The sequence below is a fragment of the Hylobates moloch genome, unplaced genomic scaffold, assembly GCF_009828535.3.
Source record: "Hylobates moloch isolate HMO894 unplaced genomic scaffold, HMol_V3 SCAFFOLD_4, whole genome shotgun sequence".
Classification (NCBI taxonomy): Eukaryota; Metazoa; Chordata; class Mammalia; order Primates; family Hylobatidae; genus Hylobates; species Hylobates moloch.
The window spans coordinates 42,341,642-42,360,663 of NW_026652279.1; the positions used below are offsets into that span (position 1 = coordinate 42,341,642).

The 19,022-nt window shown below is 43.0% G+C and overlaps 1 protein-coding gene across 1 annotated transcript in view; it reads right to left on the reverse strand.

Moving 5' to 3' along the window:
- ARHGAP31 (Rho GTPase activating protein 31) overlaps positions 1-19,022 on the reverse strand; it is a 125,884-nt gene that overhangs the window by 16,451 nt on the left and 90,411 nt on the right. The window contains exons 7-10 of the mRNA XM_032150106.2: positions 12,881-13,079; positions 10,288-10,412; positions 4,677-4,739; positions 1,546-2,121 (exon numbers count right to left, since the gene is read on the reverse strand). Of these exons, the coding sequence (XP_032005997.1) occupies positions 1,546-2,121; positions 4,677-4,739; positions 10,288-10,412; positions 12,881-13,079 (963 nt within the window). The remainder of the gene's footprint in view (positions 1-1,545; positions 2,122-4,676; positions 4,740-10,287; positions 10,413-12,880; positions 13,080-19,022) is intronic.

Below are 19,022 nucleotides of genomic sequence, written 5' to 3' on the forward strand. Positions count from 1 at the left end.
TCCCATTCAGACCTCACTACAGCCTTTGGGATAGGAGCCTCCCTAGCTTTGCAGATGAGAAACAGGCTCCAAAATTTCCCATTGCCAAACTGACAAAAAGCAGTAAAGCTAGCATCGGAATCAGCACGGTTGGGTTCCAAAACCTACATACTTCCCACAACATGTAGCTGCCCGGAATGCCCTTTCTCTTCTTTTCTGCATGGAGAAACCCTACCCATTTATGAAGGCTCAGTCCAAATGTCACCTCTTCTAAATCTTCTTGGAATCCTCCTGAGAGGACTGCCTCTCCTTCATGCCCTTGCCATCTGTTATGAACACCTCTTTCATGATGCTTTGGGTACCTAACCCCTCCCTAATTCCAAAAATCCTGAGGAGGCTCTTATGTGGCTTCCATAGGCTGACCCTGTGCTGAACTTCAGTGCAGAGTTTCAATTTCCCTTCTTAGTTTGTGAGCTCACTGTGGGGAAGGGATTACGTCTTAACAATCTTTGTAACTCCACAGCCCATAGTGAACACAGGAGGGAGTGTGGTATAGTGTTACAAGCATAGATTTTTTTAAAAGTATGGATTAAAATCCTGGTTTTTCCACTTCCTTGCTATGAGTGATTGAGCAAATAACCCATTCCTCTTTAAGGAAATGGGGATAATAGTGACTACCTATATCATAGGATAGAAGGGAGAAATGAGGTAATATTTGCAGGACACTTAGGAGAGTGCCTGACAACCTAATAGGTGCTGAAAATGACTAATATTAACTGAAAAGAAACATTCCTAAATCACCATAAACATTTGTTGGTTTGATTGTCAGCCATCCTTTCCTTTGGGGTTCTCCCTGCTTCTATTTTATGTGGCCCATGTTTGCTTGTTAATTAAAGAACCTCTCCTCACTCCCGACACACCCAGAGACTCAAGTGTGGCCAATCTCAGAATCCAATTAGCTGGGAAACAGTGATTGGTCCAAGGCTGGGCATGGGACTCAGGCAGATACAATCAGAATCCTTCCTACATTTGATATCAGAAAATTGGGAGAGGGATGCTCTTTCTTGTTGCTAGACTTGCTAGCCATGTTGTCTGCAAATATAAAGTGGAAATGAGGATGGGTGGATGGCGAGAGAAGGAGACTGGAAGAACTGAATCCCCAATTCCAGCTCTGCAGCTCTGCATTCTGTGAGTTTTTCTCCTGCCTTCTCACTCTGTGAGCAAATAAAATAATAATAGGTAACATTTATTATATACCTATTGTATGTAGACACTGTTCTGAGAGCTTCATATGTATTAAATAATTTAATATTTACAACAAACTTATGAAAAAGGTATTATTAACATAATTATTCCCATTTTACAGATTAAGAAACCGAGGCACAGAGTGGTTACATTAACCTGCTGAAGCCACGCAGTGAAATGGCAGAGCGTGGATTTGTACCCAGTCGGGCTCTAGAGCCCACAGGCTTAACCACTGCACTATATTGCCTTGCAAACTCGAAGCAAATTTAAGTCTGATTTTTCTCTCTTGCAATGGAAAGAGACCCTCTCTCCTCTACTTACCTGCAGAAGTCTCAGCTCCCAGCGGTTTCTCTTCTTCTGGCCAGCCTCCGCTCTCTGATCCATGAAAAGAAAACTCTTCCAGGCTGGAAAGAGACTGCAGCTCCTTTGGGGGTGTTCTGCACGGCGTGCTGTTGGTGCTGATGACGGCGGACACGCGGAGCGGCACAGACACCGCAAAAGGCTCGGAGATGTTCAGCGCCTTGCGCTGGTGACGCGGCGAGGGCTCCATCTGGAAGAGGCTGCTGGTGAAGACGGATTTGCTAGGGCTGTCGTTCGAAGTGTAGAACATACCCAGCATCTTTGGGGCTGTTTGCTCGCCCTCCGGATCCTCAATAGGCCGGAAAACCTTCAGCTGTTCCGGTGGGGGCCGGGCCTGAGCGCCCTGGAGATGGCTGCGATCACCGCTCACATCAAAGCCACCCTCAGCCCCCGGAGGCATCCCCTCCTGGCCCCATTCGCCCTCCTGCTTAGTGAGGTCACATGAGCTGCCGGTGCCAGTGGAGTGCATCTTTGTTGCTGGAATGAAAAATCCACCGGTGGTAACTGTTCGATTGAAATTTCCCTTGGTTTCTTTTCCTAGTAAAAAGGAACAGGTGTATGGTCAGCAGCCTGGGCACACATACAATAGCAGGCCTTCCAGTAAGGGCAGGCACACGGCATTTGAATACTAGAGAGGCACAGCATTTTAACAGGGTCATAACCGCCCAGATAAAGACAAGTAACATCTGGATGACAAAAGAGAAAGCACTTCCTCATATGCACAGAATTTCAGCATGATGCTTCGGTAGGTTCATTTGCTGTCGTGCCATACAGATCACTTTTAAACTTTGCAGGTAGAGCAGTTTTCAAAAAAAGATTACTGCTAAAGTTGCTAAACAGAGCCATCATCTACCAGGCATTAAATGTAGACCATGAAAAAATAAAGAGACAGATGGGAGGCGGTAGGATGATGTTTGCTCAAAATGAAGAAGACAAAAAGGAAAAATAAACAGAATCTTGTCTTATTTTAGAACTTTAAAACTTTTTGTTTTAAGTTTTCTCTGGCAGATGGACCCAGACAGGGGGGTTTGATTTCCCAGCAAGGAAACAAATGCTATTAACAACTAGACCTTCCCCACCTTTTCTCAGGCTTCTTCCTGTTGATTCAGAGGATGAGAAACTAGAAATGTAAATTAACTAAATGTTAGAAAGCACAGCCGTGAGGAGTGAATTTTTTTTTTTCTTTTTGAGATGGAGTACTGCTCTGTCGCCCAGGCTGGAGTGCAGTGTCGTGATCTCGGCTCACTACAACCTCCACCTCCTGGGTTGAAGTGATTCTCTTGCCTCAACCTCCTGAGTAGCTGGGATTACAGGCACCTGCCACCACGCCCGGCTAATTTTTGTATTTTTAGTAGAGAGGCGATTTCACCATGTTGGCCAGGCTGGTCTTGAACTCCTGACCTCAGGTGATCTGCCTGCCTCGGCCTCCCAAAGTGCTGGGATGACAGGCATGAGCCACTATGCCCAGACCAAGTTCTTGACTTAGAAATGAAGGCAAGGAAGAGAAAAGCCTACATGGGAAGTAAATAAGCTTGGAGGTGATATGCGAGTTGCCAGGAATCTAGAAAATAGTTTCTAACTTGGTACTAAGCACTAAACTGGGCATCTTACATAACTGTATGCTTAAAATTCTTATGACCACCCTGTAAGGAAGTGTAATGATCTTTAACACATGAGGACATCGAGACTCAGCAGTTAGATGACCTGTCCAATACTCACATGCCATGTATATAATGACCTATACGTTGAAATACTAACTCCTGCAAAACTGGGCAAGAAGTTTCCAAACCAAAGCAAATAGATGAATATAAAAGTAAGAAATGCTGAAAGTATCAAGTTAACTTAAGAAGATCTCACTGAGTATTATACAGGTTCAGAATTATTATTATTTATTATTATTTTTTGAGACAGGCTGGAGTGCAGTGGCAGAATCTCAGCTCACTGCAATCTCTGCCTCCTGGGTTCAAACGATTCTCGTGCCTCAACCTCTGCCTCCTGGGTTCAAGTGATTCTCGTGCCTTGGCTTCCTGAGTAGCTGGGATTATAGGCATGCACCACCACGCCTGGCTAATTTGTTGTATTTTTTTTTAGTAGAGAGAGGATTTCACCATGTTAGCCAGGCTGGTCTTGAACTCCTGGCCTCAAGTGATCCGCCTGCCTCAGCCTCCCAAAGTGCTGGGATTACAGGCATGAGCCACCACACCCGGCCCAGGTTTAGAATTATTTTTAAAATGTTGTTCTAAAGATTTTCTGTATTATTTTGGTCTGACCCATTTTTGAAAGAGAAAAATGTCTTGTATTAAAGGGGCTGGAAAGTCATGGGATAAGTATAGGGGAGTTTTAACAGTCTGTTGCCAGACAAGTCCTTTGCCTTGTAATTTGTGATGGTGCTTGTTGGTTACTTAACAGAAATAGAAGAGAGAGATACAGGCAAGTCAGCCCTGAAGGATACAGCTGTGAGAACAAATGTTACGTGTTATTTTGGTGGTGGGTGTTACCTCGTGTGCAACTGTAAGGATACTCCAACAAAGGATATTGTGGTTTGCACATGGCTGATACATAGCTGGTGCCTAATTAATGTTTAATGATACATAATAAATGAATGAATGAATAGATACATGAATGAACCTACCAACTGAAAATCATGACTTGACACAAAAACTAGGAAGCGAATGCATATGGAAACAGCCAAATTCAAGATACATAGGCCTCTAGGCATAAAACCATAAGGCATAAACCAATGCTTGGCTCTTTCTTTCTGCCCAAAGGGGAAGCCTCTTCTGCCTTAGGTTTCAGGTGTTGACCTTTTACCTGGTTCAGGTTTGAATGAAAAGTAGCATGGACTTCAGCTGTGGCTAGAGGAAGGATGGGCAAAGAGGATGGCTCTTTAGGCCTAGCCCTGGAGTAAGGTAGGGGAGGTTATGGGGCTATGTGAACCCCTTGAGTTAGGGTAGGGTCAGGGAGGGATTTGGGACTAGGTAGTTGTGTGTGATTGTGACTATAGAGAAGCAGGCATGACAGCTTATAAAGGCAAGTGAGCTCCAGCCTCCTAGTTGTAATCTCCAACTCAGAAACTACTTGTAAAATCTTACCTTCCACAGGCACTGAACACAGTGAGTCCATGCTTTTAGCTGGTCGGATAGTAGCCTTTTCCACTAAAGACAAAAGAAAAAATATCCTTGATAATGCATATTAACAGAAAGCATTCAGAAAAATAGGTCAGGCTGTTTAAGTACACAAGACAAAATTCTTTAGGAAAGTTTTTCAAGTATAATTGATCCCCTTGTAAACATTCCTCTACCCCACCCTAGATGTTCCTACTTTCTTAATGGGCCAGACCTAATAAACTCAAGGCAGTTATAGATCAAAGTTTTATTAATATTTTACAATAAAGGTAAATTGCAATTTTGTCAAATAGCTCATAGCAAATGAGGAGTCCTGAACCCAATTCTACTCTACAAAAAGTATTCAAGGATGAATCCAGGGGTAGAATCCATGAGGCTCCAGGCCATTCTTCGTATTCAGCAGGCCAGAGAGCAGAGAGCTGAGACCACATCTCAGCTACTGCAAATTTGGTACAGCAGATGAGAGGGCCCAAGGGAACTGGAGTTAGGTTTCTGCCGGATGCAGCTCTGTTCCTTGAGGCCTGCAGGCTGGGTGCTCCCCAATGATCTCACCCCTTAGCTTCACCCTGAACAGATCCCAGTAAAACCTTTTTTGCACACCCACTCTGTGACTGGGTATGCACCATGCATCTTTGTAAGCCACCTTAGCAGCTTTTTGGAAGAGTGTGGTTTAAGTGAGTAAAAACTTATTCCAGGCATAGCATTACATAGATGCATTCACAAACACCATCTCTTTTCAGGGAACAGAATTGGCTGAAAGGTAGTTCCTTCTAGGTCGAGCTTGTCAGGAGAGGAAAGAGGGCACTTGGAAGCAGGAGGCCCAGGACTAGTAGCCCTTAAGGTAACTCTGAATTCGGAAACTTCTGGGTTTGAATTCCAGCTCTGCCACTTTTGGGCTGTGTGACCTCAGACAAGCAGCTAAACTTTTTTTTTTTTTTTTTTTTTTAAGACAGGGTCTTATTCTGTTGCCCAGGCTGGAGTGTGGTAGAGTGATCATAAGCTCAAGCAATCTTCCTGCCCTAGCCTCTGGAGTAGCTAGGACTATAGGCACACACCAACAAACCTGGCTAATTAAAAAAAATTTTTTAGAAACATGGTCTCACTATGTTGCCCAGGCTGGTTTCAAACTCCTAGACTCAAGCAATCCTTCTTCCTTGGCCTCCCAAAGTGACAGCTAAACTAAACTCCAGTCGTATCATGTGTAACATCAGAAAAAAATAGAGTTGTTGTGAGGATTAAATGGGTAATGACTATAAGGTAATTATATTGTACTAATCTGCAATAGAGTAAGTACTCATTAAAAAGTAACAATTATTGATTGTTGTTGCTGCTATTCAGGATGGATTAGGGCTCAGCAACAAAGGGGAAGACAGGAGAAGGTTCTATGAGAAGCAGTTAGAGTTGGCTTTAACCAAAATTGAGCCGTAACTCAAGCCTGTTTTTGTCTCTTGTTTAAAGTTCCCCTGTTCTTCCTCCTTGATCCAAACCTGCTCCTTCTGGGAGGTTCTCAATTAGCCCCTTGGTCTCCCAGCTTGGGGCCTCTCTCTTTCTGGGGCCCACTGTGGGACGCCCAGCCATCTCCATGCAAATCCTTTGCAAAAGCAGAGATCGCCTTTCACCTCTTCACTTCCAATGTGCCCCAGAATTCTTATCCTTTGAAGATCTGCTATTTCCACAAATCTATAAATTGATTTACTGCCCTGAAACTACCTGGTCAGCATCCCTTTGTTTGTGTATTCTAGGAGATGCACTGCCTTTGTTTTCCAGGAGCTGTATTTCTGGAATTTCTCTGGTTTCCACGTGTCAACCTTGACAGGCAGTGACCAGGAGCCCCTGACTGTGTCACAGAGGCCGGGCAGTAGCTCTGTCTGTAAGTCCATCGGTGTCCACCTTTGGGGTTGAAGCCTCTTTCTCATGACGCAGTTCCTTGTGGCCTTGCGGAGCAGAGCAGCACATCAGAGATGTGGCTTGGGGGACAGTCCCCAAGCATTCCCTGCCCCTCTTTCTGGAGAGTAACTAAGAGCTCAGGCTCCTGTGGCCTATGACTATATTTATATTACATTTTTCTGTCTGGGACCTTGGCCTGGCCTCACAGAGGTGTACTCCCCAGTTTTCTGGCAGCCTTTGTGTCCTTGAGTCCTCCTCTCTTAGCTCCGTTACTCAAAGGTGAGCCTGGACCTGCTATAGCTGTATGGCTTTGAGATTTCTCTGCTCACAGTTCATTTTGGAGGGTTCCCTGAACTCTTCTTTCTCTTTAATAATGTACAAAAAACTTAAATGGAATCAATTAAAATACACGTATCTGGGAGGCTCTAAAGTTTATGCGTCTTAATTCAATTCTCCATTTTTTCCTATACTTTATTTCTTACCTGTTTCATTTTCTAGATATGGTTAAACACCCTCTCACCCACTCCTCCCCACCCAAAACAATCCCAATACTATTCATGGTGAATTAATTTTTTAAATGTCCTTAGTTATGGTATTTTAAAGCATGTTATTTACATATGTTAATCCACTGGTTCCCCTTTTCACATGCATATTTCAACAGCGAGCTCACGTGCCATTTACAGAGACCACACTGGTGGATTACATTTGTTACAGGGTTCAATGGCCTAACTTTAATCACAGATTCCACTAAAGTTATGACCATAAAGCCTATTGGTCTTTATTTTCCAGAGTTGCCAGCAATATTCTTCTGGTAAAAAGAAACCACTTCAGGCAATAGTTAAGGCCACAGGGAGCCACTTATATTGACACTGACAGTTCTTGAATTTCACCCCTGCATCCAGTTAGTGAAGATCTGATTAGTTTGTTCATAAGATCATAAGCCAGTGACTTTCAACACTGGCTGCATATCAGAATCATCTCAGGAGCTTTTAGAAAATTACCAATACTCAGACCTCCCCACAGACATTCTGAGGCAAAATTGCTATGGTGTGATCCACTCTGTGGGCGATTCTGAGGTCCAGGTGTGAGAAGCCCTGGCCTATGAGTTTACCACCATTTGATCCAGTGCCTTGGAATTGTTCTTTTTGAAAACCACATGCAGGTGGAAATCTTCCTAAGTAAAGATCAAAGCAAACCATTTATTTCCTTTTTGTTGTTTTGTTTTGTTGTTTTTTTACTTTTCATTACTGGTGAACCTCTTTCATAGCTGTACCACTGATTCTGCAACTGAAATTCTCTCTTTGACGTGCTTAAGCAAATCTCTTTTCATAGATTAGGACTTTCTGTTCAGGTACTCTTCTCTCCATTTTCTCCCTTAAGAATCCTATTTTCTGATTTGTATCTGTCTTGCCATACTTGTGGCAACCTGTCCTCTTCATTCAGGCTATCTTTCCATTTTGTGCCAGCTGAGTTTTGCCATACGATGATTACAGATGCAGACCCAGAATCCATTTCCCTTCTGCCCTTCGCACATAGCTCTTGTACTTCTTGGGTGTGAGTCCCATTCCTCATGCGAGGGGTTGGCTCAGGATCCCAGGCCGAAGCCAATCAGCACAAGGCACACCATTGACAATGGGGACTGAACCATGTGGCTCAGTGAAGGATACCGAGACAAGGGGAATTTTGATGAGGCCTTCTGGAAAAGAAGGGTCCCTGCTCTTAGGAGTAAGCTACCAGAAATGTTCTTTCTCCCTCTGGACCTAGTGGGATAGTCAGAGGGAAAGCCTAGAACTACTACAGCCACTTTGCCACAGCAAAGGAAGCAAGTTTGGGGATGAAGCTGACCCAAAGGAGGACACAGCTGGGGAAAACATGGAGAAATCATGACAGAGCTCCTGTATTAAACCCCCTGAAGCCTTCCCTATATCAGGGTGTTCAACTGCAGAAGCCAGTAAATTCCCTCACTGCATAAGTTGATTGAATTGATTTGTCATTATTTATAGCCTAAATCATTGTAACTGCTGTACTGTGACACCCCTCCTTACTCTAACAGGCAAACATGAAGATTTCTAACATCTGGACTTTCTGATCCTTGGCATGTGATTATCACCCGGTTTGAGGAAAGTCCTTAAAAATATTATCTCACATTTTTCCTATAGGAATTAATTTTCCCCCAATCTCTATTAAAAATTTCAAACATTTAGAAACTTACCACTCTTAAACTTACCACCTAGTTTTGATAATTATTGACATTTTTCCATATATTTGCATTATCTATTTCTATATTGATATTTATCTACCTACCTATAATTTGCTAGTTATTTGAAAGTGTCAATATTTTGCTGCTTCATCCTTGAATACTTTAATTTTAGTATATGTCTCCTAAGAACCATTAGCACACTATGAAAATTTATAATTCCTTAATATCATTTAATATTCCAGTCTATATCCACATTTTCCCTCTTTGTTCCCCAAATTGTCTTTTGTAGTTTGTTTTTGTTTTTTAGAGATGTGGTTTCGCCATATTCCTCAGGCTGGTCTCGAACTCCTGGGCTCAAGTGATCTGCCCACCTCAGCCTCCCAAAGTGCTGGGATTACAGGCCTGAACCATTGTGCTCAGTCAGCTCTTTTTTTTTTTTTCCAGGATCCAGTCAAAGTTTGCTCATTGCATTTGTACATTTCTCTTTTACACCTTGGTTTCATAACTATTGCCTCCATTTTTATCATACTTTCAATCTATGACACTAAGGATCATTATGAAAAATTTCCTTGGTCTTCTCTTTCCTGACATCATATTCAGCTGCATTGGTTAAATTCCCCACTACATATGGTTCCCTCAGTTCCTTCCTGTATCAATTTCTATTCACTACTCAGAAATAAGTCCCATGGGGTAGCATCCTTCTTTAAAAATCACGACCCTGGGGAAGAAGGGACAGGTCTTTTCAGCAGAATTCCAATTAATAGAAAATCATCATTTAGCAAATGCTATAGGAATAATTGTTACATCCATGAACCATTAGAGGATCCTAAAATTCATGACAAAGAGCACTTCAACCAAGGGATCACAGTTCTCTTCACACACAATAAGATATTGATATCATGTGCCTCCTAATATAACACACTGAGTCAGGCACAGGATCACTTCTGTAGGATTTCTGCAAAAATTCCTAACATCAGTCTAACCATGAGAAAACACTGGACAAACTCTCCCTGAGGTATATTCTACTAAATAAATGGCCAGTACTCTTCCAAGTTATCACGGTCAAAAAGACAGAGGAATTGTCCTAGATGGGCAGAGGTTAAGGAGACATGACAACCAAATGCAGCGTGAGATCCTGGATTGGATCCTAGACCAGAAAAAGAACAGCATTGGGACAGCTGGCCAAATACGAATAAGATCTGCAAATTTGTTAGGAGTATTGTATCAATACTAATTTTTGGCTTTGATAACTTATATAAGATGTTAACATTGGGAGAAGCTGCATGAAGGGTATACAGGTTCTCTGTGTACTATTTTTGCAATTTTTTTGGTAAGTCTAAAACTGTTTTGAAAAAAGACTCCTCTTCCCCCAGTTAATGTATAAGTTTCTCTTTCAGAGCTAGTGTGTTCGATATGATCAAACCAAAGACTTAATAAGCAGAGCTAGAAAACAAATATTTGTATCATAAAACAATTGCTGTTGATTCTTACCCGAGAGCCTCTGTCCTCTCACAAATACACTCCCATTTCTACTCAGTTTTGATTTGGAGTCTGATCCAGAACGTCCCAGGTTAAATATTGATTTCCACTTCTTTGATTTACTGGAGAGCTTTCGCCTAAAAGAACCAAGGCATAAGGAGTTAGTTTGTTAACTTGTCTTTTCAGGAGGACTTTTAAATTGAGACCAAATATTCCAATTATGTCCTTACTTATGAATGGCTCTGATATTTCAGGAAATTCCCCTCTAAAATCCAAGGTAAGCTTGATTCTCACCTTGTCTAGAGATGCCCGAGGTGACCAAGCAAGGCTTTCATGACTCACAGCAAACTGTATTTCCCAGGGCAAGAGGTAAAGGTGTGCTATTAAAGGCAGAGGTGGGGGCAAGCAGATGAAAGGATCGGCAGGAATCTCAGCGGTCACAAGCAAACACATAATTCTGGGAATTCTGATAAGCACTTTTGTTCTGGAATTTCAAAGACACCATTCATTCATTTCATTCATTTATTCATTTATAGAGATGGGGGTCTCACTATCTTGCCCAGGCTGGTCTTGAACACTTGGCCTCAAGCCATCCTCTCGCTTTAGCCTCCCAAGTGCTGGGATGACAGGACTGGGCCACCCACTACACATGGCCAGTTTTTATACAGGAGTAAACACTAAAGACCATATGGACCTGGGTCCTGTTAGGCTCCTGCACTACAGCCACACTGCTGGGACATCCACAGGCAAAGAGAGGGCTGGTGAAGACTTTCATGGACTGAAAAGGGTTGGATGAGAAAGCCGACCTGGAAAAGAGTCTGGTCTGGTGAGCCTGAGGAGAGTAGCAGCCTGCAAGGTGTGGTCAATGATCACTGCAGAGAAACGCAGAGGGTAGTCAGTGTGTCTCTGGCTTAGCCTCACAGCAGGCTGCTTTGGTGAGATGGGGAAAGGGGAGCACTAGGCTGGGTGGAGAGAGCCTGGCACCCCAGGGGTCACCATGGAGGCCTTGCCCTGCTGTGGCTCTGCCCAGCCATTGGAATGTATAAAGTTTCAGGATGAAAACCTGCAATCTGTGGGTCCCACAAAGGACCTATTCTCTGCAGGGCTCTCATGGAACATCCAGATCTCAAGCCCACCATGTTTGTTGCTGTTGTTGTTTTTCAGACAGGGTCTCGCTCTGTTACCCAGGCTGGAGTTCAGTGGTGCAAACAAGGCTTACTGCAGTCTTGACCTTTTGGGCTCAAGCAATCCTCCTGCCTCGGCCTCCCGAGTAGCTGGGACTACAGGCACATGCCACCACACCCGGCTGATATTTTTATTTTTTGTAAAGACTGGGTTTCACCATGTTGCCCAGGCTGGTCTCAAACTCCTGGGCTCAAACGATCCTCCCACCTTAGCCTCTCAAAGTGCTGGGATTACAGGTGTGAGTCATCATACCTGGACGCGGGATGTTTGTATGATCCATCTGAGATAGCTTTGCAGTGCTTGGTGGTTTCCTTTGGACTTGGCCTGCATTTTGTGAAGCTTTTATCCTTGGGGAGTATTTTATAGGGTAGCCTACCTTTGGGTATGGTGCACCCCAGTTGTGGTCGAAAGCACAGAGAAGATGCATTTGATAGTCTTTCCAAGGTATTCTTCCTGATCTCTGGAGGATCAGGGAGAAATGAGACTTATTCTCCAGGGACTTAGGGAAAGGAGCAGTGGGGCTCAGTCTCAAGAAAACACAATCCATATACTTTCCAGCACACAGATGGGTTTCTCACCAGATGAGTTCCAGATATGCCATTCCTATAGCATGCGGCATGACTGGCATCTCCTAGTTGTGTAAGGTGGCAGCCTGTGCAAGAGGTGCCTGTTTTCACTGACCAAACAGTGGGGATGACACCTTCAATGGAAAGGTTGCCTTTCAGCCCCTCCACCTACAATCTGCTTAGAATTTAGGACTCCTGTTCAGTCCCCGCTTCTTTCTACCATGGGGTACGAGTGATGGGGTGGGTAGAGACCCAGGTGGCAACAGAAGAAGTGACAGGGAGAAATGAGGAAAGAAAATATTCTACCAATGAAAACAATGCTTGATTTGTTTTGGAGATGAGGGAGGGCTCTGACAGGCTCTGACAAGGACACCAGGTTTGCATGTCCCCAAGTGCTGCTCACCCAGAGCTATCAGCCTAGAGTGACACCATTTGTCAACCCTATGCTTTTTGTATCATCACGTGGGGATGGAGGGTCAGGGGAAGGGGTCAAAGTTTTGTCTTTAGTAAACTTCCTTTTGTAAACACCAAGCCTGATTTGTCTACATTAAAAAGTCAGGAATTTCAGTCATGACTTGTGATGTGACCCCTATAACACTCTTCCAAAATGGTGCTTGCTCAATGGGAGATCAGGGGTCTTGTTAACTTTGGGGCAGTGCATGGATAAAGGCATCAACTGCTGGTGAGAGAGTTGTAAAGACAGCTCCCTTCTCTTCTGGAATGTTTCCTTAAACCCCAACCCAGATGGTACCTCCAACCCACACTGGCATCTTGGTCCTGAGACTGTATACCTCTCCTCCTCTTTCCTCTTCAACCACACATCTCCTAGAATTTTTTAAAAGAGTGTCACTTACTTGTTGTCTGGTAACTCAAGGACAGTGTGGAAGAGGGTGCCCATGGGAGGGACAATCTCAGGCAGGCTGTTCTCCCTCCTTTCCTTGCGAGCAGGATGGTTAGTGGCCAGGCTGCGGGCTTGAGCTTCCTCAAGGCTCACCAGCTTCATAGGCAGGGAGAGGGCTGGCAAGGTCAGGCTCTTCATGATGGGCCGGTTTTCTGTAAAGGCAATGGAAGAGCTCAGTGTTGGAAGAGGCCTGCCCATCACATCCATCCAGATTCCCCATCCACAGTCCCTCCATTCTTGATCCTATGATGGGGGCTGAGTGCCACCCTGGCTTCTCTTGGGCATGGTGGGGCCTGGGGCTGAGGCTGCACACTGGAAACTGATGACTCTCCTGGCCAGACCTGCCAGAGGACAAACAGGGGCTTCAGGCGGTAGCTGCACCTTCCATACTTTTCAGAGAGGGACCACTCACTCATTCATTCATTCATTCCTATAACAAACATTTATTGAACACTCATTGTGAGCCAGAGTGACAACAATGAGTCTTTACTCCTGAAAACTCTGCCCAGTGCTTCGGCCAGATGGGAATATGTCTGTCCAGCCACAGAGATAGCCTAACTGCCACAGTAGGGCAGGAGGCTGCCTCTCCTCCCCACAGCTGGAGAGCACATGCTCCAAGGCCATTTCAAGTTAGAACCTCTACTTTCCCAGATCATCTAGGCTTATATCCCTGCCACAGGAAGATATTTTACAGCCTATACTATTCACTGTGGTTTTTTTACTCACTACCCGGTTGTCTTCTAGTGTATGTAGCTGATCCTTTCCTATTCTATGGCATTTTTTTTTTTTTTTTTAAAGAATGGAAGTGATGATGAAAATCACTGATGCACAGGATTATCTTTTTTCTCCAAGTCAGTGGTTCTCACCTTGAGGTGATTTTGTGTACCACTCCCCTCCACACTCAGGGACATCTGGCAATGTCTGGAGATATTTTTGATGGTCATCAATGTGTGTGGCAGTGCTACTGGTATCTAGTAGGCAGAGGCCAGGTATGCTGTTAAATGTCCTGCAATGGAAAGAGCAGTGCCTCACAGTAAGAATCATCCAGCACTCAATATCAGTAGTGCTGAGATTGTGAAGCTGATCTACGTTAAAAATAATCTAAGTTTGCTTCTGTTTAGTTTTTGGTGACCTTGCCAGTTTTCTATGACTTCTGAAGTAGTAAAGAGACTCAAGGATAATTTAGACCAGTTGAAATCACTTTTGGTGGAGGACTCACTGTATTTTCAGAAAGCAGATTGATGGCACTATTTCTCTTCACAGAGCATGACCCTCTGTGGGTGGGAAGAAGTAAAACCATTGAAAAAGGGCCTCACGGAAAATGAAGACAACTGTTACGTGACAATGGGGTGTTTCGGGGGAGGACTAGCATGGCACTCATTCAGTAGGACTACTGTTAAATATAGCCTGGGATCCTGAAAACTTTTCAGTAAACTTTCTGACTTTAACACAGTATTTTGACCCAGTCCAAAGAGGGTTAAAAATATTTAAATTTAATCTACTTTGAATATTTGTTCAAAGACTCTCACATATTCTAGATTATTTGTGATTATGTATTTGCTTAAAAATACATAAAAATAAATACATACATTAACTCGCTCTGGGAGCAACTGCAACAATGGGAAGAACATGAATTGCAGGGTCAGAAGACCAAGTTTAGAGCCCACCTCTCCCGTCAGCTCCAGGCTCCTAGGACTAAGGCCTGCTCAGCATCTCTGATTAGATGGGGTTTTTTTTGTTTTTTAGTTAGTTAAGTTTTTGTTTTTCAGGTTTTTTTTTTAAACAGAGTCTCGCTCTGTTGCCCAGGCTGGACTGCAGTGGTGCAATCTCAGCTCACTGCAACCTCCAACTCCTGGGTTCAAGTGATTCTCCTGCCTCAGCCTCCTGAGTAGCTGGGATTACAGGCACCCACCGCCACGTCAAGCTAATTTTTTGTATTTTCTAAAATAGTAATGGGGTTTCTCCATGTTGGCCAGGCTGGTCTTGAACTCCTGACCTCAAGTGGTTTGCCCGCCTCAGCTTCCCAAAATGCTGGGATTGCAGGCGTGAGCCACTGCGCCTGGCCTCTGCTTAGGCATCTCTAACTTTACATTTTGTAATAGAGTTTGCAATCTGTGCTCCTCCGCTCTATTCTGGTACCTCCTCTCATCTTCTCTGTGTCAGTAGGTGGCACCATGGACCACCCAGTGCCTAAGCTAAAGCCTGGGGTTGTTATTTTTTATTTATTCTTTTCCGTAATGCATCTCTCCTTCCATATACAGCCTATAAGCAAGGCTTGTAACTCTACCTCCAAAATACATCCAGAACCCAGCCGCTTTCCTCCTTCCCACTGCTAAGATGCCGGTAGAGGCTGCCATGATTTCCCATCTGCTTTTGCCATAGCTTCTCAACTGGTCTCCCTGCTTCCAGCCTCTCAGCCTCTCCTCCACACAGCAGCTGGAAGGCTTAGATCCTGCACTGGCCTGCTCAAAACCCTCCAATGCTTTCCCAAGGCACTGAGAACAAACCCATCTCTTCGCGTGACCTAAAAAGATCTTTCACCTGCTTCCCCTTTCCTGTTTGCCCACTGGCCCAGTAGTCTACAAAAATATAGCAAACATTTAAAAATGTATACATATATATATATATTTGTAAATTATACATATATATTATATATATATACATATATGCCACTGTGTCATGTGTAATCGCAAATATATAAAAAATAATAGAAATTACACAGTGTAAGACAAAAATAAATGGAAAAAAGAAATTCGAACAGTTTCTCCCAACACCCATAACTCATTACTCTGGTCTTTGGTACCCACCAGAGTGGGGCACCCCACTTTGAAGGCCACATTGACTTCAGCCACATTGGCCAATGTTCTGCAACACTTCAAGCTTTCTGCCTCAGAGCTTTTACAGCCTCTGTTCTCTGTCTTTGGAACATTTGCTCATAGATCCTCACATGCCTGGTTCCCCATGTCATTCAGGTCTCACTTCAAAGATCACTTCTTTAAAAACCATGACCACTCTGTCCCAAAATTATACCCCCAAGTCACTGACTATTGCCTTACTCTGCTATGTTTTCTTCTTGGTATTTATTGTCTTTGAAGTGATAATATATTTATTTGTAAACTTACATATGATTGTCATCCCAACCAGACTATAGTTCTATGCCAGGGAGGGTCTCTGTCATTTTGTGCATTGATGTGTCTCCAGTGTCTAGAACAGCACCTAGTTCATAGGAGATATTCAATACACATTTATTTTTTAGTGAATATTAGAGATATCACAATCTCTTTGGCCTCAGTGTTCTCATCTATCAAATAAAAGTATTGGATTCAATGCCTTCTGCTATGCTGTGAATGTTTCTGTCCCCTCAAAATTCATGTTAAAATAGAATCCTCAAAGCAACAGAATTAAGAGGTGAAGACTTCAGGAGGTGATTAGGTCATGAGGGTGGAGCCCTAATGAATGGGATTAGTGATCTTATAAAAGAGGCCCAAGGGAGCTTGTTTCACCTTTCCCCATGTGAGAACACAGTGAGAAGGTGCCGACTGTGGGGAACGGGCCCTCACCAGACACTGAATCTACGGGCCCTTGGATCTTGAACTTCCCAGCCTCCAGAACTGAGAGAAATAGGTTTATTGCTTATAAGCTAACCAGTTCATGGTATTTTTTTTATAGCAGCCCAAATGGACTAAGACAACTTCTAAAATCTTTTCAGTTTGAAGCAGAACTCTGTCCAAATCTAAAATTACCGAGAATAAGGCTTATTGCATTTTGTGTAAATATTAAGTATGGCATTTTACCAAAGTCAGTAAGAATTTATAATAAGAACTTTTAAATGAAATGTATGTGAATAATGAGCACTGGAGGCAATCAAGAGTTAAAGGCTAAAGAGTAAACTGGATTTATTATGCAGGACAAAAAGATGGTTAAGGCAATAGCCATAAAGAGAAAAGTCACTTTCAGGTTGGAATTAGGAACAGCCTTAACATTAACAGTCATGGATGGGATTTGCTGTCCAGAAGAACATTTCCCAAAAGCCCTAGTTCTCCACAATGGTTTATTTATCTATTTTCATATTCTTTTCCCCACAGAGGCAGAATAGAGTTAAGGAAAGGGCATGGGCTAAAAGATACGGGTTCAGTAGTCCACATGCAGCGAGTTACGCACTAGGTGGCTTTGGGAAGTTACTAAGCTATTCTGGTTGTCTGGTTCTTCAGGTATAAAATAAGGTTCATAACAACTTTGTCATGTTTGCTGTAATAAATCAATGAAATGCTGCATGTGGAATACCTACAACAGTTCCTGCTGTAGAGTAAATCCCCAATAAATTTTCTGGGGGCTCAAAAGTGTGAATGAATAAATGTATGCATATTACTTCTATTTTACTTTCAAAAGGTTTTTATATAGTTTAAAAGAAAAAAATCTGTAACTGGAGAGTTGAAATAAAAAAGAAAGGCCAGCCCCTCCTACATATATCATGAAGAGAATTGAAAACATATAGTCAAACAAAAACGTGTACGTGAATGTTCACAGCAGCATTATACATAATCACAAAAAGCAGAAACAACCCGAACTAAGGAATGGATAAAAATGTGGTATATCTATACAACAGAATATTATTCAGCCATAAGAAGGAATGAGGTACTGATATATGCAACAACGTGGGTAAACCTTGAAAACATATGCTAAGAGAAAAAAAAGAAATAGTCGGCTAGGCGCAGTTGCTCACACCTGTAATCCTAGCACTTTGGGAGGCCAAGGCAGGCAGATCACTTGAGGTCAGGAGTTTGAGACCAGCCTGGACAACATGGTGAAATCCCTTCTCTACTACAAATACAAAAAAAATTAGCCAGGTATGGTGTTGGGCAACTGTAATCCCAGCTACTCAGGAGGTTGAGGCAGGAGAATGGCTTGAACCTGGGAGGCAGAGGTTGCAGTGAGCCAAGATCATGCCACTGTACTCCAGCCTGGGCAACAGAGTGAGACTCCATTCAAAAAAAAAAAAAGTCACAAAAGACCATATATTGCATGATTCCATTTATATGAAATGTCCAGAAAAGGCAAATCCGTACAAACAGAAAGTAGATGAGTGGTTGCCAGGGCCTGTGGGGAGAGGAAAATGTGGAGTGATTGCTTAATGAGTATGGGGTTTGTTATGGTTTGAAAGTGTCCCCCAAAGTTCACGTGTTGGGAACTTGATCCCCAGTGCAACACTGTTGTGAGGTGGGACCTTTATGAGATTATTAGGTCATGAGAGATCTGCCCTTCTAAATGGATTAATGTCATTATTGCAGGAGTCGGTTCATTATTGTAGGAGTGGGTTTGTTATAAAACCAAGTTCAGCCCTCACTCTCACACTCTCTTGACTTTCCATCTCCCACCATAGGAGGACACAGCAAGAAGGTAAGGCCCTCACCAGATGCCAGCCCATTGATTCTGGACTTCCCAGCCTCTGGAACCATGAGAAATAAATTCCTTTTCATTGCAAATTACCCAGTCTATGGTATTCTGTTATAGCACAACAAAACGGACTAAGACAGGTTTCTTTTTGGACTGATGAAAATAGTATGGCATTAGACAGCAGTAATGGTTGTACAACTCTGTGACTACATTAAGAACCACTGCATTTTACAGATTAACATGGTTAAAATGATGAATTTTATGTTATGTAGATAAAATAATTTTTTAAATGGTCATAAACTACATAGAGGACAGGGTAGGGATGGGAACAGTTATACAAGGAATCAAAATTTGATACTAATTGCAACTGATTATTCTGATATCTGGTTTTTCCAAAATATAGGATGAACTGGAAAGGAGTTCTTTGATCAGCTAAAAAATACATCGCAGATATAGTTTTTTATGCACCAGTGATTCTCCAAGTGTGGACCTGAACAGCAGCATCAGCATCACCTGAAAATATGTTAGAAATGCAAACTATCAGTCACACTCCAAACGTATTAAACCAGAAACTCTGGGGATGAGGTCCAGTAACCTTGGTTTAACAAATTCATCAGGTAATTTTGATTTACACTAATGTTGGAAAACCACTCTCATGTACCAAGCTTCTTGGTCAGCTGGATTTCTGGTCTTTACCAACT